Source organism: Orbicella faveolata, unplaced genomic scaffold (genome assembly GCF_042242905.1).
Source record: "Orbicella faveolata isolate gen_17 unplaced genomic scaffold, um_ofav_v1 contig_24, whole genome shotgun sequence".
Classification (NCBI taxonomy): Eukaryota; Metazoa; Cnidaria; class Anthozoa; order Scleractinia; family Merulinidae; genus Orbicella; species Orbicella faveolata.
In genome coordinates, this window is record NW_028301552.1 from 21,926,717 (window position 1) to 21,953,071 (window position 26,355).

At 38.6% G+C, this 26,355-nt stretch overlaps 1 protein-coding gene across 2 annotated transcripts in view; it reads right to left on the reverse strand.

The window, feature by feature from the left end:
* The window catches only part of LOC110046657 (kinetochore-associated protein 1-like), a 73,721-nt gene that overhangs the window by 4,235 nt on the left and 43,131 nt on the right, over nucleotides 1-26,355 (reverse strand). The window contains exons 38-67 of one of the 2 annotated variants that reach the window (XM_089290872.1): nucleotides 26,064-26,165; nucleotides 24,245-24,426; nucleotides 22,632-22,743; nucleotides 22,192-22,313; nucleotides 19,971-20,042; nucleotides 19,744-19,880; nucleotides 19,244-19,306; nucleotides 18,602-18,703; nucleotides 17,063-17,191; nucleotides 16,315-16,329; nucleotides 15,713-15,829; nucleotides 15,034-15,143; nucleotides 14,027-14,237; nucleotides 13,592-13,681; nucleotides 12,281-12,385; nucleotides 11,605-11,698; nucleotides 11,436-11,494; nucleotides 10,755-10,992; nucleotides 9,911-9,984; nucleotides 9,285-9,480; nucleotides 9,042-9,118; nucleotides 8,806-8,850; nucleotides 7,234-7,295; nucleotides 6,221-6,290; nucleotides 4,962-5,068; nucleotides 3,076-3,211; nucleotides 2,457-2,552; nucleotides 2,253-2,309; nucleotides 1,338-1,392; nucleotides 10-73 (exon numbers count right to left, since the gene is read on the reverse strand). In XM_089290872.1, coding sequence (XP_089146998.1) covers nucleotides 10-73; nucleotides 1,338-1,392; nucleotides 2,253-2,309; nucleotides 2,457-2,552; nucleotides 3,076-3,211; nucleotides 4,962-5,068; nucleotides 6,221-6,290; nucleotides 7,234-7,295; nucleotides 8,806-8,850; nucleotides 9,042-9,118; nucleotides 9,285-9,480; nucleotides 9,911-9,984; nucleotides 10,755-10,992; nucleotides 11,436-11,494; nucleotides 11,605-11,698; nucleotides 12,281-12,385; nucleotides 13,592-13,681; nucleotides 14,027-14,237; nucleotides 15,034-15,143; nucleotides 15,713-15,829; nucleotides 16,315-16,329; nucleotides 17,063-17,191; nucleotides 18,602-18,703; nucleotides 19,244-19,306; nucleotides 19,744-19,880; nucleotides 19,971-20,042; nucleotides 22,192-22,313; nucleotides 22,632-22,743; nucleotides 24,245-24,426; nucleotides 26,064-26,165 — 3,099 coding nt within the window. The remainder of the gene's footprint in view (nucleotides 1-9; nucleotides 74-1,337; nucleotides 1,393-2,252; nucleotides 2,310-2,456; nucleotides 2,553-3,075; nucleotides 3,212-4,961; nucleotides 5,069-6,220; nucleotides 6,291-7,233; nucleotides 7,296-8,805; nucleotides 8,851-9,041; nucleotides 9,119-9,284; nucleotides 9,481-9,910; nucleotides 9,985-10,754; nucleotides 10,993-11,435; nucleotides 11,495-11,604; nucleotides 11,699-12,280; nucleotides 12,386-13,591; nucleotides 13,682-14,026; nucleotides 14,238-15,033; nucleotides 15,144-15,712; nucleotides 15,830-16,314; nucleotides 16,330-17,062; nucleotides 17,192-18,601; nucleotides 18,704-19,243; nucleotides 19,307-19,743; nucleotides 19,881-19,970; nucleotides 20,043-22,191; nucleotides 22,314-22,631; nucleotides 22,744-24,244; nucleotides 24,427-26,063; nucleotides 26,166-26,355) is intronic. The other variant, XM_089290871.1, reaches the window with a different exon arrangement.

Sequence of the window (26,355 nt, forward strand, 5' to 3'; positions counted from 1 at the left end):
ACTATTCACCTCTGAAGTAACGATGCCGATTCTTCACAGGCGGCTACCTCCTCTTCTGATAACGGTGTAGAGACTAGATGAGAAAGGAGTACTGTTAAACAATTGAACATTTTATAGAGTACAGATCGACCTAGACTTTCTTTAAGTCCTTTCCAATAATTCTTCCCTGGCCTGTTGGTTTCGCCGTTGGAAAGATCGACCTTTCGCGTTTTGACGTCCAACTCTCGCGCTCGTGACTTCGTCGGTCCAAGATTGCCCTCTGGTTTCGCTCGAAGGCAATTAAATGAATAAACAAACGATCAAGCAAAGGACTTGTGGCAAATCTACCATGGACCCCGATAATTCGAACTCGGTTATTCCGAACCCATTTCTCTTGGATTTGCCCTTGTTTTTTTTTTTTTTTGTCATTTACTATTGGCTATTTCGAATTCATTAGTGGAGTTGAACAATAAACACGTTATGACGTAAGACCACTGTAATCTTTTATTGTAATGAGCTTTGTCCTCAGGTGTTTTTTTCTGACCACTGGTCAATAAAATACATCCCATCATGTTGATTACATATTACAGTCGAACCTCTGGTTGCGACCACCTCTCCTCAGCGACCAGTATTCCAAGATACCAAACGTTTCCCAGTTAAATCACTATATTTGGAACCTCTTGTAAGCGACCTCCTCTCGTAAGCGACCGTGACCACTTTTAGAGCTAAAAGTTTGAAATTTTCCTTTGTTTTTAACCTCTCGTAAGTGACCTCTTGACGGGTAATAGAATGGAAATTGGATAATAAGGTGTTGTAACATTATCGTATTTCTGGATAGTACAAGAGACGGAAACTTCTGGCAAGTACCAGATTTTTTCCGGAAATCGACTTTTCACATGAATAAAAAAATCTAAAACATGAGGTAGGTCACTGCAGTTATCATATGCCAAAGAGGCAAAATTTTGACCGTAAGCGACCACCTAGGCTTGACATTTTGGGTGGTCGCTTCCTGGAGACTGTAGTTAGTATTCTTAATTTTTTAAAATTCTTTTTATATTTAATGATGACCCAGTTATTTCGAACCCCCTCTATTTTGAACTATTTTCGTTCTCCCTTCAGATTTCAAATAGCGGGGTTCAACTGCAGTAACTAAATCTATTTTTGAAATGCAAACCTAAAAACAATAGTTTTCCAAGAAGAAAACAATAACGGCACGAACAATAAACAAAAAAGCACTGCGTGGAGAACATAGAACACGGGAAGCCAAGAGCGACAAAAGCGCTTCGCAGAGTGAAAAGTCTGTCAGCGCTGTTATGCATAGCGATCCGTGTTTCTTCCTGGCGTGTGACTTCGCCTACCTGACTTGAACGGGGCTGTTAACACACTTCGCCATACTTGTGGTAGACAACGAACCTGGAAAAACAATATAGAATGGAACCAGGGCTGATTAACTTGAGTGTGTTTGCATATTTTCCAAGCAAATACAGTGTTTTCTACTGTCAGAACAGCAAACGCAGTAATTTTCCCTAACATATTACAAGTCGTAATTAAATTCTACTTCCTTGTTTTCTTTTTATTTATCTGCTGTCGATATAGAACTTAAATTGTAAGGGGAGCTTACAAGAAAACCAACTGGTTAACTCGGCTCTTCATCTCGAACGTTAATTTCAGTATCTGTGAAATCGCTTTTATATAGGAATTCACAAGACTGAATTAACAAGCTAATCAACGAAACTAACAATCGAAATCATAAAGAATCACAACGCAACGAGTTCTAAACAAGTTAAAATATGAGTTCCAACATGGCGGTTCGCCCCGTGTAGTTCAATGTGTCACCTTTGCGCATGCACTACAACGCACGCGCAGCTCGAGCAGAGCGCGGGGTCATTGCCAAATAATTATATGAATGAGCTCGATAAAGAATAGACCATTTCCAAGTTGCCTGTTGCCTCTGTCGCAAAACGAGTCTAAGTGCGAAACCATTCATGTGTAAATGAATTCCGCCTACAGGTTCATTTTCATGCAAATCAAACTTATTTTCAAAAGAAAGATTTTGCACAAAGACTTGTTTTGAAACCGAGACACAAGGTAACTCAGAAATGACCTACTGCAATTACAATTGACTGATTTCCTAGAAATTATCAATAATTGACAAGCTGCTGTTGTTAGAAGCTATAAAACATCATGCAGCCTCCAAAATAGTTGCAGGAAATTGACCCAGTTTAACAATCTGATAACGACGATGACAAGACTAACATAAAACAAATACTTGCCTGCCATAGGTCCGAAATCTCTGCCAAGTTTACAAGAACTCGTCGAAGGTATTTTATCTAACAATCAAACATGTAAAAGCATTAAATTCATTAATTTAAAAAAGAAGTAAAATAAACATTAAAAAAAAAAACAAAAACAAAAAAAACAGATGTAGTCACGTCGCAGCGACTACACTGAAAACGAATCCTTAAATGAGAACTAACCATTCTAAATGTCAACAGCTGCTGTAGGACACTGCTCCATAGCTGAGAATCATGTATGTTATTGTCCAGACACAGGTCTGCTACAAGACGAACGGCCTGAAACGTAAACCAAAGCGAAACTCCTTTACCTTCTCTGGCTAACCCGTCTATCGGAGACGAGAATAATATTCCCAGAAAACAATAACAACAACAACAACAAAAACAAAAACAAAACAGAAAAAAGCTAATCCTCTTTAACACGCGAAATAAACTTTTGCAATAATGCGAGACGACGATATGACTTGGTGCATTATAATCAGAAATTCTTTGCGCACACTTTACTCATTGACATTTCATGTGCTACATTGCCTGGCGTTTTGACTATTTCAGTCTCAACCTCGCATTCAATAGGCCAATTCCGAATTACCTTTTCAAAGTGAGTCTTGGTGTCCCTCCTTTCATAGGAAAATGAGATTTCATTCATACAAATTAAACTCATTTTCATATGAATGGTTATGCACCAGGCCTCGCCTTGATAGAGAGCCTTCAAGCAACTCGGAAATGTGCTACTGCTCCTGTTTCAGAGCAAGATATGATATTTCACCCTTTGTAAGAAGAATCTGAACTCAACAACACCAACCTTCTTCTCGTGTTTGTGATTCCTCCACAACCCTCGCACCAGGCCCTCCTTGTTACACTTGTCAAAGGTGCTTGCTGATTGCTGGATGTGTAGACCTTCAAGTTCCGCCAGACAAACTAGCGCCTGCATTTGCTGTCTGCCACCGGTAACAAAGGAAAAAAAAAGTTATCAGTAATACTATTTCACCAAGCATGGGATGCTAATCTCGTTCCCAGGTCTCTCTCCCACCATTTTTGCCAAGTTGCCAAAACAATTTTTCGGTATTTATTTATTACTCTCCTGGGTGGCAACAGCCGTTGTACACAAATGGTCACAAATGATTTGCTAGCCGTGAGATTTATTTCAAACGTTTCGTTGAGCTCGGTTAATCCTCCCCCATAAGATTCAATTATACACAAACGTAACATTTCAAGCTTATAAACAGTGCTAGATATAATTTGATTTGACTACAATCTCAGTTAAAACGTAGTACTTGAAATTCGCGCATTTTTCCCGTATGTGCGGTGACGTCATGCTATGCGCCCAAGCCTTCTAGATGGCTTCCAAAATGGCGGACATTTAAATTGTTCCGGTACGGAGCTTTTTGCTGTTACAATCAGGTTCAAAGGTAAGTTCACATCCTAAAACACAGCGATTTGATTGTGACGTATCGTATGCTTTCGTAAGAACGACTTTTTAAAAATTGGGTTTCCGCCTTCCGTTCTTGGTGCTCCGTGGGTAAACAAATTACATTACATTTACATTTACATTTACATTTTTTCTCCTGTAAATGTCTAGCACATGATGTGAGCCGTGGTTGCCACAGACTTTCGTTTTTAAAATTCCCTGACTTTCCCGCATTAAAATGAAATTTCCCTGACAATAAACACAAAATGACATATGATAGCGGCCTCCAGCCTCCCTTACAGCCGTCCTTTTACCTTGACAGTGACGGTTTACCTTCCTTATTAAGATAAAACATAGACCCTTTTCAAAAAAGGCTGCCAATTATAAATTATTTTGTAAGTGTTAAAAATTAGGCAGCCAACCTCGTTTTTAAAAGTTGATAACTCAAAAGAATTTTCACTTTCAAACAAAGTTAGTGTGGCAAATAAAAATGCATATGAAAAAACTTTACATTGCAGCCATTTATGAAAAGGATCTATTGCTTAGATCACGGTGAAATTAATGGTATTAAATCATCAGTGTTATAATTTCAATTTTCTCAGACTAAAAATAAAATCCCCTGACCTTTCCCTGACCTTGAGGAATTTAGGTAACCCTGAGAACACAATGAGCTTCGACCAATGCTTCAGCCCAGATGCTGACCATTAGGTCACCTTCCTCCTTCTCTACTATCGGTGTACAGTTGTTTCTAATACCAGTGAAATGAGGGTCTATCATAGGGGGTCGTACATTCCGCAAACCGCCATATTTCGTTCATTCGAAACCGCAGACCGCTTTCGTTTTCTCTTAAAAACTGAAACCGCCTTACTAGTACGACGATCGATCATTTAATACTCCTCACAAAGACCACAAGATCTTAAGAACAGAATGAATTGTTCCTAACTCAATCCAAGAACCAGCGAACAAAATGTTTTGACGTCTAATGCGCGGTTCACAAACACCAAAATTGCTCGAGATGTTTATAACGAAACGTAAAAGTACACGTTTTGAGGGCTCTGTGTTTGAATGACCGCCACAAAAACACGCAAAAATCGAAAACCGCGAGCTAAATTTATGATTTCCCGCAACCGCGCGATAAACAGCCAGATAACCGTAACCGTAAGCCGCCGGATAAATACGAATGTACCCGTATATAGACTTTCAAAACTGGCTTAAAACCGCCAAACTGCCAGACATAACAGTAACGTCTTAGTAACCGCAATCCTCACTTCTCATCTTACCTGATAACGCTGACTGAAGTGTTACAAAGTTTTTCAATAAACTCTCCAGGCGCAATGGCGAAGAGAGCTCGTAGCGCACGAAGACGGCAAGTACTCGGGGAACCAGTCTGAAACAAGTATTAACCAGATCAGCAATGCCAAAATAGCGACTTCCCATGAAAGAATTCTGTGTTTCTTGTCTTGCATGACCTGGCTCAATGCGTTATCATGTACAGCACATAGCTTGGTTCGTTGAAGTACTCAGAGAAAACAGAATTCCAGCAGTTTTTCAGGATACAAATGTAAAATTTCCAGGATCCAGAACTCAGAAAATTTCGGGGTATATATACTTTTCGAATAACTCACAGGAGTGACCACAATGAAAGTGTTTGTAATATCATTTCTATTCTTAATATCGCTGCAAAAATGTTCAGAGGTTTCTAAGAGTAGGTAAAAAAGGGAGGGTATTTTAAAGAAGTTTTTCAGGGCGTTGGAAGTACATTCCACAATTTTTGGAGTTTTTGGAGTAAATTCAGGGACCCGCGCGAGTCCTGTAATAAGGTGGAAATGCTAGCATACCATTCAAAGGCAGTAGCAACACTCCTCAAGTCATTTACTAGGGGGCTTAAGCAAAGACGGCGGCGACACCAAGGAAGACGCCTAGTAAAATATGAATTTATATTTTGCCTTCGAATTTCGCAATTTTCTAGATCTGTTCGGTACGCATATCGGTCTGAAAACCTGCTTAAACTAAATATGTAGTGCCAGTGATAACTTCCGAAAAGAAATACGCAAAATTAACCACCAGGGCACTCGTTCTCTAAAATACGCAGAACTTGGCACTTTCACGTCGTTCTTTTGCATAGGACGGCTACGAAATGTACAAAGATTTATAACACACCTGCAAGCCATTGTTCTACTCATTAAAACTTTGTTTCTTGACGTCGTTGCTGTCGTGTTTTGCTTAAGCTCTCTCATAAAGATCTTTGAGTAACCAGGCCACTATTTCAATATATCGTTTAACTCGCCATGTTTGCAAAATAAAGTTTTTAAGTATTTCTTAGTCGTACTACTAGGTCTCAAAGAACACAATTGTACTGCTCGCTAGTGGGTATAATAAATAATAGGGTATACCTATTTTTCTGATTTTTAATATTCTTCTGATATTATTTTGTGGATTTTTAGATGAATATATTTTATATTGCTGATCACCTTAGGTTCAGCTGATCGTTTTTTATCAGGATAAAGATTTTAATTGTGAGTAACGCTGTATATAATACCTTGTTTGCAAGATTGAGAAGAAATCTACCAGCAGTCTGTTGGTCGCTGCTTTGCATGATGTAAATGACTCTGGGCAGAGAGAAAACACAAAAATGATTCTACACCAGGCGTCAATGAACAAATTAGAGCAGCTCAGGATGTGGAGTGTATTGATAAAATACTACAGTTGTAAACAAATAGGCATGTGCAACAAAATGTAATTTGTGATAATCGGTATTGACATAAACTAATATTTTGCCGACACGGAACGGCGAACTGGGTGGGAGAGTAGTACGCGAAAGCTCATGGGTAGTACGTTTGTAAAAAGAGACGGTTGAGAAACTTGTGACATTCTACGGTCAGCCTTACCACTAGCACTTTCCCATAAGGTTTATTTTTATTGTGTAATTAGCATCACGATTTGTTTTTTCATTCTGTTGTTTATAGATCAACATTAAAACTCCAAAGGTGGCGCCACTGCATTTGGTCGGGGGTACACGGTCCCTATTTTTCCTAACAAGAGGTTTTTGGGGTTTACGTGTCCGGCTTTGGCGCATGTAGGACGTTACTCGATGTATCTCTTATCCACTTTGTTGTAAACTTATTGTCGCAAATAAAACATATCTTGGGCCAGGCTGACCAACGCGCCTATGCCTCAACCTTTGAGTGTGTTCGGTTATGTAGTGAAGGCAAAATTATAGTCATGTGCACTTTTTTTCAGCAAGAAATCAACGACATTTTTAATGATACATTTCTAATACATCTGTGTCATTATGAAGCACAAAAAAGGAAAAAAGTCATAATTTAATAAGGAATGACGGAGTTAAATTTACGTTAAAAAACCTTTCCTCGTTAAAAGACAACTGTTTACACATAGAAATCATCTCTTCCTTGACGCATCAACTCCAAGTCAGTCTTGAGGACGAGGTTAAAGACCTTGAGGATGGACTTGGTAATAAATAACACTCTCACAATTGACTAATGATATCAAGAATGTAAAGGAACCTGTACGACCTGAGAGAGTTGGCCTTACCTTCTCAAGTTCTGTTCATCTTCCTCGTTTTCACTGTTCTCATCACTGGCAGGTGTGACAAACTAAGAGTGAATTGTAAATCTTGCTGAGCTGAAGATAACCTTTTCAGAACGATTTTGCTTGTATTACAATACCATCCAAATATAAGGAACACGTTGAAATGATTTTGTGTCACAGAATGATAGTCTTTCTCACGACATATCGTGATATAGAGCGGTTTTCATTTGAGTGTCGAGAGGCAGTTGGTTTTGCATCAACTATGCTACAAGATTGGCTTAAAAAACTCGCGCCGCCTTTTCATCCAATCAGAAGTAAAACCAAAACCAATTGTAACTCACTCGCACGCGTTTTCCCGCGCTTTGGGTCAGCTACATGTACTTCGAGCTTTGATTGGTTCACTGTATTGTCTGTGTCTTTTGTGATTGCTTAAAATGATTACTTTGGTTTTGGTTTTACGACACTCAATTGAAAACTGCTCTATACAAACTTGTAATAAGTCATAATCACAGGAGATGAGGTTCTAGATCAGATGTCGATTGATTGCCTGAAGCAACATGGTTGACTCACATGGTTAAACCGGTGATCACCATGAATCATGGGTAAAGACATGATGATGCATTGTGGGTAACAGTATATTACAAACTCACGGGGTTATAATCCAACCCAACAGCTTTGAAAGGTTCAGAGCTACAAAGCTCTACCCGGCACACATTGCGTGCATATAGCGCTAACATTATGCATTTTTTCTTCGCGGTTCTCTGTCCATTAAAATCATGGAAGCCATGACAGGCGCTTCAGTATTAAAAAAAAGGCCAGATAGATGCTTTTAATTGACTATTTGGAGGCAGCGTGGCCGAGTGGTTAGGGCGCCGGACTTGAAATCCGGAGGTCGCTGGTTCAAGTCCCGCTCTGACCACTAAGCTGGAGTTGTTTCTCGGTAGACCCTAGTTCAACTCCTCGGTCATGCTTGTAAATAGTCAACTGGTCTGCCTCCCGCCGGTTGGGATTTTTAAGCCTATTACGTTTAATTGATATATTTGTTTCCTTCATTTAAATTGGCATGCCTGTGAACTAGCTAGATGTAGCTAAGCGCATTGACCACTGTAAACAACAACATTTGAACATTTTTGAACTATTCTACTGTTCCACAAACTTTTTCACTCATGATCCTAATTTTTGGATATTTCAGCCACGAGGCCAGCAGCCATGCAAATTTATTGGAACAAAAGAACGTGTTTACATAAGAAAAGAGTTTAACTCCCACAGGTTTGGTTTGGTACACCAACACGGCCGCCGTGTCATTGTTTTGGGACAACAATATGACTGCCGTGACGTCATGTGAAACACTCTTTACCTATTGCTCTCTACATTACATTTCTGTAATTATTGAAAATAATAAAGGAATATTAATAAAACCTTGAAATTAAATATGATAAAAAAACAAGTGAAGTATTACATGTATTTCAGTCTAAAGCATCCTTAGTTTTCAGTTTCTTGTAAATAATAAAAGTCAAGCAAACCAAACACGGGCTTATCAATATGACATTACCAACAAACTTTATCTCCAAATACCTCAGAGTCCCCTCCTGATGTATGAGTGGAGGAAGGAAGCCATTTCTGAAAGCGCAAAGTTAGAAGAGGACTTAACTTTAACGATCCCTAATGTTGAGTATCCTACGAGGTCACAGAGGCAAAGAAGTCGCTTTGATTAAAACCAAAGTCTCACATCACAGTGTTAACATCACCAAAACAAAACAAACTTTGATTAGTTGTTAGTGGTAACCTCCTCTCCACACCACTAACCCTACCTCTATCAAATGCAGCCTGATCTTCTCTATTTTGGTATTGTTTACGCTGGCAATTTCTTCGGTAGCTTTGTGGATGTCTGAAAGCAAAACAAAATCCCTTCTATAAGCGAACACGATTCATATCAAGTATGGTACTTTGGACGAGTCCTCCAACCACCGTGACCATTCTATCCTTCCATGTACTTAATTTTACGTCATTTCCAAAAACTGACTCCAACTTTCAATACCTATCCATTCTCATACCTGGTGGTTGGTGGGCAGTCCCTGGTTCCCTAGCCCCATAATTTTCATACAGTTGACAAATGAGCTTAGCTGGTTTACTGGTTAAAGAAGCAATGGAAGCATCTGATATGTTGTATTTCTGAAGCACGTGCTCAGTGGCCACTCCGCGACACAGCTCCAACAAGCGGGTGTAAGTAAGCTTTGCCTTCTCTTCATCCTAGAATGTGTAACAAAGTTAACTGTAGTGTTTGAGCTATGTACTTAAAAATAAAAATACAGAGCACAGAGCAGCAAATGGAAATCATATTTAGCATACTCGCTTATCTGTCCCCAAGATTTACAAGATGTCCGAGTTGCCCATTGCCTCTGTGTGAAAATGAGTCTGCGTGCGAAACCATTCATACGTGTCTCACCTGCACGTTTTGTTTCGTGCAAATCAAACTCGTTTTAATAAGAATAGGTTTTTTGTACCATTTCAAGTCCTGCAGGGCAGCTTCAGATTTTAGCGAGCCATAAACTAGAATGTTAACTTGGCCAATCACAGCACACGCTTGGTAACTGAGAGAAAAAGGATCATTTGCTATTTCCTAGCAAACACTCACGAGCAGTCACGAAGGAAAGACATTTCTTTGAATAGATAAGTTTACCTTCTGAGAACATGTTGCCTTCCAGGTCTTTGCTAAGTCTACGCAGGTATAAAGTATATCTATTTTTTCATCACCTAGGAAAATACACATGTTGTTAATCTTTTCACTTGTCAATTCTCAAAATGCTCCTGACTTTACTGGGACATTGTCTGTAATTCGCTTTGAGAGAATTGTTCGTGAAGAGCAGGTCTTTTATTTATTTTACGTATCATTAAATGTCTAATTAAAGATCTTACAAAGTATTGGCAATTGAACAAGCACGTTTACACAAAAATGTCGGCCACAAGTGTATAAACTTTTTAGTATTATTTACGTTCAATTACGTTTGATAAAACAGCGAGAAGATGCTTGTCCGCTAGACGAAATTAATTATACTTCCTGTTTATTACTCACAATACATAGCCAGCATAGTTGGCTGTATGTGATAAATAAAACGGGTTTAAAAATGTAGGAGTTATGTTCTGTGACGTGTCTGTATTCTCTATGATTGTTTTATTTTTATCCCTTATTTCTTTTCTATCTTGTGTTTTCTGCAATTTTCCTTGTTAACCTTGTAATGATACTGTCAAATTACCAAAAATGTAAAAAACCCCGAACTTTAAACAAACTAACTCCATATTAAAAAAAAACAACTAGTGTATAAAGTAGGTTAGTAGTATATTTTAGGAAATTTATCACTGTAATGCAAAGTGTTACTGAAGAAATAAAATAACTTAAAACCTGGAAAAAGAGTGGTCCCATTGTAATAATTATACTACTTGTTGTGTGACAAGCATGAAAGAAAAAACAAAGCTGTGAACAAGGTAACTAACAACTACAACTGAAACAAAAACGATGCAGTTACCAAGAGGCAGCTGCTGAGCAATCCACTTGGCGGCAGCAATTGCCATTTCCTTGTCCTTGATAGAGTACAGCATACTTTTGGCCTTTTCACTATTGTAAGTTTTCGCCAATTGGCCTTGTTCTTCTCCTGCACTCTCTTGGCTTATGTTAGGATCACTGGGAACACTAGGGGCTGTTGAACCAGTTGAAGGTCGCGCCAGGTTACGGATGGCTGTTAGATACATCTTATCACTGGAAAGCTGGACAGGAAAATATCAGTGCAAGTTTGTTGAGCTGTTCAAATTCCCCTGACCTTAGTTTGTGCTTGTATATGATTCGTCTTGGGAGAATGTGCAGTTCCAGGAGAGGAAAACATTCACTGTCACACTGCAACTCTGAGCTAAGGCCTCTAGAAATTCATAAGGGAGAGGGCTCATTTAAAGAGCCAAAATTTCAAAGGAAAGTATCAAATTAAACGGCAAGGTGGAGGTTTCTGAAAAAAACCCACCTCCTTAGGACAAACTAGAATTGACTCTGACAAACTTGACTTGAAAGAAATTGTTATTAAATGTCTAAATTTCCAAACAGACCACAAGCAAGTACTTTAGCATAGTAGTGATAAGATAATAGTTTTGATTTTCACCATTTATGAGCCCATCTTATCCTGACAGTGTTATCTTTACAGATTAAATGAAATCCTCACCTTCAGCAAATTGGCAATACCCAGGAGTTTGGGAACTGTTTCCTCAGACAGCTCTGGGGCTGCGATTTGAGACAAAATATAAATAAATAATAGTTATAGTAATCCAAGTTAGATAACAGGCGTATGAAAGACATACAAACAGAAGAGGAATGTTCCCATGCACGCTTACCCAGAACTTTCCAGGGATCACCATAGAGTAGAGAATGATATGGAAGCCTGGATCTTGAAAGTGGAGACAGTGGTCTCTCATTGTCCAATGTGGTCTGTGACAGACTAGAAGTTAGTTTCTACATGTACGTGATAACAACTACTGATTACATTGTAAGGCACGTTTTTACAAATTTTGATTAGAATAATGGATACTTTATTCGTGTTTAATTATTGAGTGTCTGAGCATATCTCCGGTTTGATTGACATGTACCCTCTGGGGGCGAAAAACCACGCACTGTGAATAGTTTGTGCAGATTGTTTACCTACCCTCCCTCTCCTATGGGAGCATTATTGGCGTTTTTGCGGGCTGTGTGCTGGTTAATAAAACCCTTTTGTCCCCAATAATAGGTGTGCCGTGTGATCTTTTAGTTTGTATTTTCCCGGAATTAAAAACTCCCAATGGCATGTAGAACTGCCACTGTATACTGTGTATCAGGCCTTAGGTTAACTGGGACGAGGAGCAAGGGAAGTGCAAAAAAATTCCATATTCTAATTAGATCTCCATACACTCATGGTGAGTTCATAACAGTTCTTTCAAGTTTCTTGGGTAAATAAATTAAGTTTGCATTTTAGAGACGTCCGTTTGACAAGTAGCACAGGGGAAAAAAAAGTTGTTCTGGTCTCCATATTCTTACCTTTTCGTTGTCAGTATTCTGGGATGAACAGTAAAACGATCTCTCATAACTAGATGGTGCTGCTTTGCGGTCATACTGATACAGGTACTCCAACAACTGAATTCCCTGCAAAGGATTTCAACGAATTCATAACTGCTGGAAAACATGCCACCAGTTATACTACTCGTGAGTTGCTACTTACTATGGTTTACAAATTAGGACCACTCAAAACCCAAGATAAACTAAGGAAACCTATCAACAATGTAACCTAACAACTGAACAATGTAACCTAACAAATGGACAATGCACATTGCAGTGTACCTAATATGAAGTTGACTTCAGACCGTACCAGCTATTTCTCACGTCCTGTAATACACGGATTTCTTTACTTATAACCTTTGCCAGGCCGTTCTAACGTATATAGCAAACGGTCACATTACCGTTTAACGGATGCTAATTTTTTCTAACGGCTCTGCAGTGGACAGGTTCTCCATTCTAACGCTATGATGCTAAGGCTAACGGGTACAGGCTAACGGCTAACGCTTACATTCTTCGCTCAAACATTTTGATATTCCGTGCTAACGGTAAGGTTAACGCGTCTAACGTTTATGACAAAACTTTCTAACAGGCAACTAATGGATGATTAACGGTTTCGCCCGTTTTTAACGGACAAGCGCTGAAGTATGTTTTCTCGTGTACGGTCACATTTTCAGAGGTAAACGGAGAAGGCTTTTTCACATAAGTCGAAGTCTTTTAGCTTTGAATCGTATTTTCTATTGTATTTCATCACATTTTAACTGTATTTTATTGCATTTTATTGCATTCTATTACAGCTCACTACAGCTCGATAGTATATATAGTAAGGAACGTCCTCGATAGAAACGATAGAACCTCTGATGTTTCTTTTGTTTTCTTACATATTAAAGTTTAATTATATTTTTGTATTTCTTTAAATTTCCTTCAGAGGATACGTGAAGATACTATAAGCTTAACAATGACTGGTTTGCAACGGCTGTCATTACCATCACCAACAATACCATTAAGAAACATTTTGTCGTGCAATTGTCATCAAAATACTTGGAAAATAATTGAACTTCCTATGGCTGCTAATTACTCCAGCACTCGCAGCCATATCAATTTGGCAGTCCATTGGACAACCATAGCTCGATCTCACATACAAATAGACCATATTCATATTCTCGGTAATGGACTGGAACTAGCTTGCAATGGAGGCTAATGCGGGAGATGTTGAAGACTCCCCGCATTAGCCTCAGTTGCAAGCTAGTTCCAGTCTATCACCGGGAACACGAATATGACCTTTTGCATCTTTACCTTATCTACAGCAGGGGCAGCCCCATCGTGAGATAGTTCTTTAACCAACTTAAGGATGAAGAGACTTGAATCATAGTCATACGGATCCACCTGTAAAGCAATATTTAATGTTAGCATGCACTTTCAACACAGCAAGAGAAGATCTAAATACAAACAAATTCGCCCTGCACGTGAGAATACTTATGATTTGGAAATGACCCAAATGCAGGGTCCTGTCGCAGGTCTTTCTTGTATTTATTAACTTATTTTCACATAAGGTTCTAATTAATGAGGTTACAGTACAAAAATAAAACGAAGAGGAAGTCAAAACTCGCGCTAGAAAGGAAAAATTACAACAAAAATTTTAAAAAAGGCTGGAAAAGATATGGCACAAACAAAAATTAGAAGTTTGCATAAAACATTATTAGTATGGTAAACAACAGAAGACTCGATTACCTTAGAGCCTACTTGCACAAGTAGTTTAAGAAGTGAAGTTGTACACGAGATCTTATGAACCACTTTCCTAACATTCCTTTGATAAGGCAGCTCTTCAATACTGTCTTGTGCACACAGTAGGGGAGAGGTGCACGTCGAGGGAGGGGTCGGTGGGATCAACTGCTGCTTTACGTATGTCAACAAAGCATTATCCTCGTCCAATTTAAATGCCCTGCGTATTATAAAACAAGGGAAAGTTGAGCATCGAATCAGAAGGGACGTAATGAATGGACATCGGAATAGACATATTAGCATCGTGTGCTTTAGAAACTGAGTAGCGTCTATGGAATTAAAACAATGGAGTGATTTCAACCATGAAACATCTACCAATAAGCGCTTTTAAAACATTCAAAATAATTTATGCACTTTAATTGGTTACTAAGCCTGAGGGCAGGCCTAAAATGTGAATCTGAATAGCTGAATACGTAAATGGTTACTAAATTTATTTCCAAGTGAGTGAGTATTTACGGGTAAGACTGGGTTCAGTTGCCACCAAAACACAATTCATCGCAATCCAAATTACAATGTCCGTTACAACGACAGTTATAATTTTATATCATAAAGTGAAATCCTAGCTCACGGCTAGTCACAGGATCAAACATCAACACTAAAGCAACAGAGATACTGGGGTTCTCACACAATATTAAGAAAATAGCCAGCAAAGCCGCCCTGTTGAACTCAGCATACACAAAAGTGCATTATTATCAAATGGTGCACGCAATTGGCATTAGCAAAGTTAACATCGCTTTGCCATTTCCATCGTCAATGTTATAAAATAATTGTTTCATGCTTTCAGCTGTGCGTCATGAAATTATGATGCAGTTGGAAAGCTTGTTGCTAGAAGCTAGAGTCTGCACCTCGAGCAATTCTTACGCTTCCTTCAAGCTCCCCCCAAACTTGCTGATGCACACAAAGGAAAAAAACAATCAAATTGTTTGGACCATCGATCATGATGCTATCTACAGCACCTGCAAAACTCCAGGATCAGTTCAAGGCTCATATGTTGCTTCTGCATCAGCTCTGGTAGAATAGCTAACTTCTCCTCTCGATCACTTTTGTAGACATCCTTCAGCGACATCTAGAAATGTGATTGAACCATTAATAATTAAAGAGTTTCCCTTTTAAAATAAATAAAAGAAATATGGACATATGCAGATTTATGCAGCTTAAGAGAACATAAAGAAAGGCGAGAGCGTAGACTCACCCTCCAACTGCGTGAAGGTCTAATGTACCAGATTCAGGGATTCTTTAAGAGGGATTACATTAAGGGCCAGGCACCAGGCAATTTGACCGGCTGTGAGGATGATTTTGCCTGCCTGGTTTGACCATCTAGAGGAAAGTTGTTCTTATAAAGAAGTTCAGCTAAAAAAGAATTGTCCGCCTGTGAAAACCAGTTGCCCTTCCACTGAGAACTTTAATGAAACCTCTGATTATATTAGTCATCCATCTAGAAAAGTTTACGCCAAATAATAATTTTCTGCCTATCTGTTTTATTATTATGCTTTGTCGTTATTCTCTTAAGTTAAACTTTGGAAGCTATCTTTTGACGCAATTTTCCCTCAGTTTTGTGGTAATTTTATACGTGTGAAAAAGCGGCATATTGAAGCACAGTTCCTTTCAGGCGAAAAAACTCAAGCCGTCATTTACCTTAAGCCTTCCAAGCTTTATTCCCCAAGTTGCATTGGTCGCTATTTCCTGACACTTTTCAAGTAGAGCAGGCTCGTTGCCCAGTTGAGCGTAGTCCATACCAACCTTGGCAAAGGCCTTAAAACAAAAAGCACTTGAAAAGGCAAACTTATTATGAAGAGAGGGGGAGGGGGGAGGGCGTTTTAATAACAACTAACTGATCAGATACAGCTGTATGTCGTTTATTATAGTTAATTATAGTTTGCTAGTGGTAGTCTTTAGTTACCCTTGACAGTAGTTACTGGTTGCAGTCAACTTTGTGGTCGCACCCATGTCGTTAATTACAATTAGTTCTGGTTAGCCTTTGGATAATGTCAGAACATGGAGGCATAGGTTAAAACCTTAGTTTCAAAAGGAAAAGACTGAAAAGAAACATCACCGACGAGTATCCTTTGTAACACTGTTTAAAAGTTTGACCACATTTCTTAATTTATTCGTAAAGCGAGAACGACAACAAGAAACTGCCTTTTTATGGTCAGCCATGTTTGGATTTCATTTATCACCAAATTAGGGCTGTCATTGACTTAGTCTGTATTTGGATTATCAAAGCTTGGCTTTCCTACCTGTACTGTAGTTAGCTGAATGGAGAGAGAAAAGGTCACACTAGCTAACCAAAGTTATCTCTATCCTAACTTTAGTTAATAGCCCTGATGACAACCAATGACACAAACGTTTCATCATCTATCACTTTTTCAATTTTCAGCACGAAAAAGTCAGTCATTTTTCATTGTACCTTCAACAGTTGTGTACCTTATAGCATCACAAAACAATCACAAACGATTAACAATCTGGATATCTATCAGTAATCCAGTGGTATCTTCAGATATCTTCAACCAATTTTTGGGTACTTTTTCAAACTGCAAATCTTTCTAGAAAGTTGTAAAGTTTTTTGGCGAATTTCTGCATTCCTAGAAATCTTTCGCAATTGCTCAGATTTGTCAAAATCGTATGAGGAATTTCATATAGTCATTGTTAGTATCTTAAATAATTGAAGCTTTAGTAACGATATATAAATTATATAATAGAACAGTGAGCTAAATACGTGACAGCTCAAGGATTTAAGTTAACGTTGTTATGGGCAAAAAGAATATCTTACTTATCCAGGGCTTCATTCATAATATGCCACTCTTGCCACCATGAAATTCCCTCTTATTTACTATATATTTTCCATTTTCCAAAACAAATTTGAGTAACAACCCCTGCCAGTTGCCTGTCGTGAACTCAACCTCCAAATTGACTACTTTCAATGAACCATGCACTTATTCAGTTCTTTAGTAAGACACTGTAAGGTCTTCCTATTTGCCTCCTTACCAGAATCTTGGCACAGCTCTGACCCAGAAAATTGGTCCCGGTCACCAAGTACTGAAAAGCAGTCTGTTTCGGAATGGAACAGAGATAGCCAAGTCCTACATCATGGTCTACTGATCTGCAGTTGAATACCTGAAAAAAAGTTAAGGGGTGAGGTGTCTTCCATGCCAGGTGAAGGCAGCGGAGGGCCAAGGAGTTTTGCTACTCCTTTGTTGGTTAGATCTCGCCGTTTTGGTTGGGTGTACTCTTTACACTTTATAGTTTATTCTTAACCTTTTCTGGAAGAGCTTCTTTTTTAAAATGCTGCGCCAAGGAGACAATGAAACTGAAACCTGGTTCTCATACGCCGCCAACATACAAAGTTGTCGCCAGTTGCAACTGACAACGTTCAGCGATCTGTTCCAGTTGGTCCCCGGCACATCTGAGATGGGTTGCCGACATACTCAAATTGGCGCGAAATGCAAATCGAATTGGCGCAATTTTCAACCATTCCAACTGTAAACATGGATCGTATCGTGTTGAGCTGAAGCAACATCAGTCCTCATTGTATTAGTGATTGCTTGCCAAGCATTTTTTCTTTCCTCTTTGGTCCTCATATTCATGACCGGATTTGCTATATAGCCCTGTGCTTTCTAATTTCGTTATTAATATACGGTTGCTTGTTTTGAATGTAAAGAATTGTGGGAAAAATCAAGTTGTTACATTTCGTTGCTGGCCACCGCAAATGTTCACATAAAATACTTTCATTGGCAACAATCGCCGGTAGGTGTTCCAGGCAGTGCCGGCGGCTGTGTCCCAGGCGTGTCGGCAGCATATGAGAACCAGGCGGAAGCCTTGTGAACAACCATAGTTAATAGAGGGGAATGGTTATGAAGCCCGGCCAACATCAAGGAAGCAAACAAAGACGCCAAGATTTATGTTGGAAGATCCACGACCGTGCACAATCTTTTGTTTTGCATTCATACACTATGCATGAATCAGTGAATTACGCAACCAAAACGTTTCTGTTGGTTAGCTCCTCGGTCAGCAGTAAACAACTATTGTGTTTTAATCTTTTATCTTTTTGTGCACGGTCAAGGCCAAAACAGAGGACAAAAACATACAACAACGAACTTTGTGGAGTTTCATAACCACTCCCCTCTGTTAACTATGGAACAACTAAATGTAAATTAAAATATAAAATAATTTTCCTGTCCTCAGAGGGCAACTAAAAAATCTTATCAAAAGTGGAATATTTTTCTTTTCGGTTCCACCGAACTTCTTTTTAACACAGTTGGGATGTGTACGTGTGAAAAGAACCAGATAGATAGATAAGTTTATTAAACCACGATTAAAAAATTCCTTCATGCAGCTTATTTACAACATCAAAACACTATCTATCTAACTAGGCAACAAATAGTAATAACAACTTCTTTCCAAGGATGCCATGCATAACTTCTAACAAAAACTGCGTGGACGTAGCTAGGAACAAGGTGTGTCCTAGTTGCAGCTGAATGCAAGTAATAGAAAAATAATAAGATGATCAGAATAAAGAAAATCTACCTTCCTCAAGAGGTTTCCACAAAGCTCATGGATCATTTTAATGCCCATTGTAGCAATTTTAGCTAGCCTTTGTTTTTCAATCCGACTGCTTCTTTCTTCTTCCTGAAAGACCAAACATGTACATTGTGTAAATATGCAAATCAAACAGCTATGACAATTACTAATAGCTCTGTATGGGGTTTTACTTCATTATAGACTTTTCTACCGTTGTAATAATGAAGTGCCTCTCCTAAGAAGGCACACAACGTAATACCTATATAAATTAATTGAAGTCCTTAATACTGTTAAATATAATTATTCACATTATTCTTGTAGTTAAGTAGTATTTTTGTTGGGGGGGGGGGGGGCTTTTTGTCTAGCACTTTTATCATAATGACACCCAAGGTTAAACTACTAAACAATGTATTTTCTTAGGTTAATTCATGGTTTGTAAGCTATCCCGAGAAATTCAATCGACAAAGGCCTGGCAGCCATGTTGGATGACACAAGCAAATGAAGCTAGTCAGAAATCTTTTGTTAATGTCATCCCGTCTGGCGGCGATGACATCGCGTGACAACCAAGAATTATATTACTCTCTTAAAAATATGCAAGTAACGTACTTCAGACTGTGAAAATGAACCTGCGGGGTCTTTCTAAGTTACCTTTTCTTTACTCCTTGTTAGCATGTTGTTTGCCGCAAAGTGTTGAAGACAAAGGCCAAGCGTCTACAAATGTACATTAAAGGACAAATCAAACGAAATGCAAGTATTTAAAATGTGTATGACGTTTTACGTCACAAAATAGTTTCAGTTCTCTATAAATTTAGTGGGTACTCCACTCAGAAGGGTACAAATAAGATACAAAAACAATTACAACGAGTATAGATTATTGTAAGCCCCTCTTTTAATTGTCCAGTTTCAACTCATCTGTACAATCAATCTGAAGAAAATTATACACAAAATACCAGCAAGAAAATGAAGCATAAGATAAAACAATACACAGAATCGTCCATAGTTCATCTTTCACTGGGACTAAGTCTGTACAAATGCGTCTTTACGCTCTGTCTTCAGAGGTCTTGGTTAAATCGAAACTGGATTATTTCAACAAAAAATAAAACCTTATTGGAACAGAAATTTTGCCCATGAATCAGCAAGCGGCTCACCTGAAGTAAATACTGCAAGGCCAATTCACACAAGCTGTTTTCATGTAAGTGTCTTATCACAGTAAGTCCAGCAGCACTGGTCAACATTAAATGTGAGGGTTGATTCTCCACTTCGGCACTTTCAACTACCTTCGAATCTTAAAGAGAAAACAAAAATAGAGGATTAGAAGTTGTTAGAAAGAGAAAACTTAATTTAGAATTGAGCATAGTGCCCATTGCAAGTATACCTTGGCCGAGTTGTGATCTTCCAGCCACTCTGGTTTGGTAGAATGGTCCTTGTTTACCTGGACTGGAACCTCCTGTTTACAATCAGAGAAAAAGCCTGAAGCCTGAGACATGAACTCAAAGAGGCACGCCACAATAATTGAGTCATTGTGACAGTGACTTACAAAATTACCCTCAACATGTAGAAAAACTAGAAATAATAGTGTACTAACGTAGGAAAAACCCAACAAGGCAATAATACACCGAAAAGAAGAATAGACAAAGATAGAGAAGATCAAGACAGACAACAATATTTGTTCAACTTCAAACGCAATTATTTTTATTCAACAATAAAGTTCCCGGACATTCAAAATATCGTCATTCAACAAAATTCCCCGTCCCTGCCCCCGAATTACCCCGAACGCTGTTACAAATCCCTAGTGTTTTGGGTACCCAAAACACTGAAAGCGTAAAACTGATGCAAGTGAAATCATCCACAATTCTGCTCAAAACCCATTTATCTTCTTACGAAGCTTTGTCTCAATAAATTAAAGCGTTCTTTAGGAACGGAAAGGAAAGGAAAGAGCGACAAATAAGTCTAAGCCAGAGTTTATTTCCGACAGGCAACACATACAGAGGTCGGTCACAGCTTGAGACCTGCATATTGCGTGACGGCCGTTCGTTCGTATATTGATTTTAATGGCCGCAATATCGGAGGTTTAGAAAGCGCCTTTCTCGGTTTAAATAACGTGCATTTCAAGGGTTATCGGTAGGCACCAAGCGCATGTTCATACAAGGATCTTTGGCGCGTGAATCCGGTTTTATATGTCGTTATAACTTAACTGCGGACTCGGATCAGACAGTCTGTTATGAATTGCGACTATTTTCAGAGACGTATTGTGTTTATATCAAGCTAAAGAACGCTTTAATTTATTGAGACAAAGCTTCGTAAGAAGATAAATGGGTTTTGAGCAGAATTGTGGATGATTTCACTTGCATCAGTTTTACGCTTTCAGTGTTTTGGGTACCCAAAACACTAGGGATTTGTAACAGCGTTCGGGGTAGTTCGGGGGCAGGGACGGGGAATTTTGTTGAATGACGATATTTTGAATGTCCGGGAACTTTATTGTTGAATAAAAATAATTGCGGTTGAAGTTGAACAAATATTGTTGTTGAATGAAATTATTTTTGGTTGAAGTTGAACACATATTTTTGTTGAATGAAATTATTTTTGGTTGAAGTTGAACAAATATTTTTGTTGAATGAAAATAATTTGGGTTGAAGTTGAAAGAAAATGCGTATCGTTGAATATAAATATAAAATGTTGAATATAAATACATGTTGTTGAACATAAATATAAGTTGTTGAATATGAAGGTCTAAGTTGTTGAATTTTGCAACATTTCGCTAACCACAGTGGAGCCAGGTTTTTGTAGTATAAAGTACATGTATGTAAAAGTATTACTACTCTCTCATATGCCCCGGTATGAAATGCTAATGCACTGCACACTACCTCATAGCACGTTTGTCAGGTTTTCATATAATATTTTACAGGTCTACCACAAAGGAAAGGGACACTAAGAGTGAAGTGTTCGGTTTAATCCAAGAATACTAAATTATTATTAGCCGAGAGCGAGGTCTTTTACTGGAAAATCTCTGACCAAGACCTTGCCGTATTGACCGAGCGATCGTGAGGTCAATACGGCAAGGTCGAGGTTTGAGATTTTCCCGTAAAGACTGAACGTTTGAGGTTAATAAGTTGTTTGTTATATGGCTTTTTGCTTTGTTTTTGCAAGCCTGTAATCGGCCCGTGGTCATTACGGGAGAGTAACACCCAACAATTAGCCAATCAGAGCGCGCGTTATATCAGCTACAAGAACAAGCCACATAATAAAGCACTAGAAAATCGACCATGCTGAAATCTGCATGACCCTCTTCAAGTGAGGTCTTCATGGAACGTCTTTGCCTCCTGCAAAACTATTGTAGCCCTTCAAACATGTGACCATTACCAGGTAGTGGTCTGATCTAACCAAAGAATAAAACAAAAAACACCACCAGGTTGACACCCAAACCCCTCTGCTTGTCTCCATAAGATGTCTGCACCTCCTACAAAACTATTGCGGCTCTGCAAACATGTGACCATTACCAGGAAGTCTCCTGGGTCTACCCCAAGAATACAAAAACAAAATCCGCACAAGGCTCTCTGCTTGTGTCCATAGTAGCCCTCTAAAAACGTGACCCTTACCAGGAACAGCAGCCATGCTAACTTTAGCAGCCAACGGCAGAGCAACAAAGGAGTCCAACACTAGGCAGTCTTCTTTAAATCTTTGACCAAATGTCCATTCGATAAATGCACCCTGGCTGGAACTAAATGGGACAAGACAACAAAAATATAAATCTGATAAAAACGGCAGGGTTTATTAATTAATTAATTAATTTAATTAATTAATAGGTCAAGAGAAACAATTTTAAGTGATAATTATGTCAATGATGACGAGAAGAAACCACAATGATGATGATGAACAAGAATAGTGAATGTACTAATTTATTTGAAAAACCATTTGCACAAACCATTTTTAAGCACGAGTCATCCTTTCTACTACTACCTCAGTGCATTATTTCATGAGCACTGATAATAATTTCAGACAATTTACATTAAAAAATTCGAGGCAAAAATCTCCTCACTTTTCTGGAGTTGACTGAACAGAAAATCCATAATCTCCACTCTCGCACTGTGAATACACACAGTCTGTCAGACGACAACACTTGCACAGCTCAGCACAGTCACACAACAATTCTAAACATAGAAAACAAAAACATTTTAAACAAATACAAGTTACAGTTATAGAGTACTAAAGTGATGACGCCACAAAAATAAAATTTTTGAAATTATGGGATATGATGTCATATTTTTATAAAGGATCCTAAAAGATGCCCTCATCCCAAAAATTAGCTCTGAATTGCAACTCCAGATAGAAGTATAAGGGATCAAAGTTTGATAGCGTCCCATACAAACCCTTCAAAATTTGTTTCAGGTCCTTCAGTTTAGAACTGACTCAAAATTAGAGAGATTTATATGGGGCGCACCAAATTTTCATCCGTTATATTTCGGCTGGGAATTGCAATTAAGAGGTAATTTTAGGCAAGGACCCTTTTTTAAGGACGCTCTATTCGAAAATGGCGCCAAATCCCATAATTTCTCAAATTTATTTTTTTGTGACGTCACACTTTAGGACTCTATAGTTGGAATTCCCACAGTCCTGCAACTACTTCGGTTTTTTGTTCCTTCATGGTTTTGTCCCATTCCAAGACCAACACGCCAAGCTGAGTCAAAATATTTCAGGTGCATATTGTTCTGCGCTTCCTTCACATGTGATCAACATTGATACTGAGGTGAATGTTCACTGAATTAAACAAACATTTAAATCTAACATTTTATGTCTAGTACACAAAAACACTGACACATCATACAAGAAGACTTCAACCAAATGGTGATTTGTCTTCAAACTGTAAAGCAAATGAAGTTGATATTTCTATTACAGAGAAATTTACATAAATTTTCTTCTTTCATCTTTTCTTTAGATGACCTCTACTTGCACTCGCTTTTTAACATGGCACTATGCTGCTGCAACGTTGCGATATTAACAACCTTTGTTACTCTCTGATTTAGCAGCGTTTTCTTACTGGCACGTTTGTAAGATCGTAGCTTTTACGGACCAGACTCACTACTTCAAGTAGCTAGAACATGTAGCCTATGTGGGCGAGCTATCTTAATAAATATAAACTGTCCTCAGTATACAGAACGAAATGTGAGATAGATCTTGTTCAAAAGAGTTTCTGTCACACCAAACAGGGCAGTGTATTGTCCTTGTCATGTGGGCCATCTAAGACAAATATGAAATCATTTTGGTTCAGCTTATTTCTGCTGTTTCTAGTAACAAGTGAAATTGCATCTGAGGTGGCTGCCTTTGGATCGCCATCGCTTTTGGGATTTTCAAACAGCCATCAACGTTTATCCCTACTTTAAGAGCATTTCTACTTTTGGGTTAAGTTGGTACTTTCGGAACGTAAACTATGGTATGTCATTTTCTTTATGAGTGCTTTCGTATGGTAACTCTCTTCTGTATATTTAATTTTAAGCTGGGTTTTCTATAGTTTCGTTCTCATCTTATTGTCCAGGCATTTCCCTAACTTACAATACTTAGTCTCTTTGGAAAAGTCCCAACTGCTGCTTTAAAACGATGAAAAACCTCTTGGGCCAGCCCCATATTGCAGTTTTCCTCGCCGAGTCTACTTACCAGGTGAACAGTGTGTTGTGGCTTGGCACAGAAGCTGATGTATAGTGTATGTCACATCACATATATTCTTGTTTTTGTCAGTGACTATGGAATGTCCTTCTGCTAGCTTCTCACAGAGATTGAGGGCCACTTTGTACAAGGAACAAGCAGTTGATTCACATGGAGCTTTGTCAGTTAGCTCTCTATAAACAGACAATTTACATGTCCATAAGTTCTATGATTATAATGAAAGTGATCTCTTTTGAAAGTAGTGGTAAAAGTGCTGTTAAGACATAAAGAAGAGCTTGACACGGATCATATGGTTGGAGGGTAATGGGCAATCTGCAATAATATTTACACAAATGATGACAGATTCTACTTCTACAAGTGTGATACATAATGGAGAAAATTTTAATTCCCAAAATGTTCAGAGAGTGGCAAATACCACTAAATGAAATCCTGGTCATGTCCAGGTGCCCATCGACGGCACCGTGACATAGACTATAAGCATGAACAAACAACCTGGAGAACACTAAATCTCAGTACACTATAGCTCTTGAGAAATTAAAGACCTAATCACGGTTTTCGACGCCACCTTGACGGGAAGGCAAGAGAAGCCTTGGAGCCGAATGGCTCATAGCTGCCAGAGTTTATTACGGTTTCTGTAGCATGAAGCGGCTGGGAGTATCTCTACTCCCCCTGGACGGGATGCTAGTCCATCGCAGGTCACTCCCCCGCAATTTGTTAGGTTTCCCCAACAATTCGCCGGTACCCATTTATACACCTGGGTGGAGAGAGGCACTGTGAGAGTTAAGTGTCTTACCCAAGAACACAACACAATGTCCCCGGCCAGGGCTTGAACCCGGACCGCTTGCTCTGGAAACGAGCGCACTAACCATGAGGCCACCACGGCTCCCGACGGGTAGGCAAAGTGGTCAGAAATTACAGTGTTTGTATGGGAATCCGATGGCAAATGACTTTTTCTAAAATTGAATTTTACACAAGTTGTGAATCAAAGCGTTAAAATACTAGGTACAAGACTGTATTCACCAAGTTTGGAAGATGTATCTTGGCTAGAACATGCTCAGTTAATTTTTCTTATTTTCCATGCACCTGTCTATAAAATTTGGCTGGGTAGACAGACGTCTGGACGCGGTTCGTGGGAAAAAAATTACAGACAAATGTATGGAAAATTAGAAAAATTAGCTGAGCGTCTTCTAGCCAAGCTAAATCCTGCAAACTTGGTGAATACAATCTTCTACCTAGTGTTTTAACGTTTTGATTAAACAAAATATGGCAAAGGATAGCTTGCTGGTAGTACATAAATAATAACATTTCAAGTTAAAAGCCTTGCCAGGGATGAGCCCGTACTAGTTGACTTATCTAAGAAAATATGTTGGTAGTAAGTTTTGGAAATCTGTCTAAAAATGTCCTGGATACATCTGGTAACGTTTAACCATCTCGCAACATCTTTGGAAATCTTCACGAAATGGTTGAAAGTTTTCCGAAATTGGCAGATGATTCTTTATTAACATGTCCAATTCATAGCAAACGTTGTACACTGTGCATCATAGACAAATGCTTGGAGATATGAAAAATTACTCTTCTCGCATTCAACGTGAAGTTCTTCTTTGAGAGACATGAAAACTTATTTATGTAATCTGTTTGTGAGAAATGTTGGACGTGTGATATCTCACGGCTTTTTACCGACTTAAATAAATGTCGATCTAGATATCTTAGCGTACCAATGTATCTATAATGCTTTGACCTCTTGTAGACAATAGCAACACAGTTACAAGCACAGATTATAAGCAAGGTTCAAAGGTTTTTTATAAGATACCTGCACATATTTAGAGCATAAGATACATCGCCTCTAGACAGCGCTTTCAGCATCAACTCTTGTCTTACTTCTTCCCTTGATACACCCACCAGCTCACCAAGTCTGTAAACAAGAACACACGAGGATTCTATTAAACTTCTAGTAAAACACGACTTCAATTAGGAGTTTGATAATTTGAACTTTTGACGACAGATATGCACTGTCTAATGAGTCATAAACAACGCACCTGATATACAGTTTGGGTATCAAGTACAGGTAATTTGACTGCTGACAATTTGAAAGCTGATTGTAT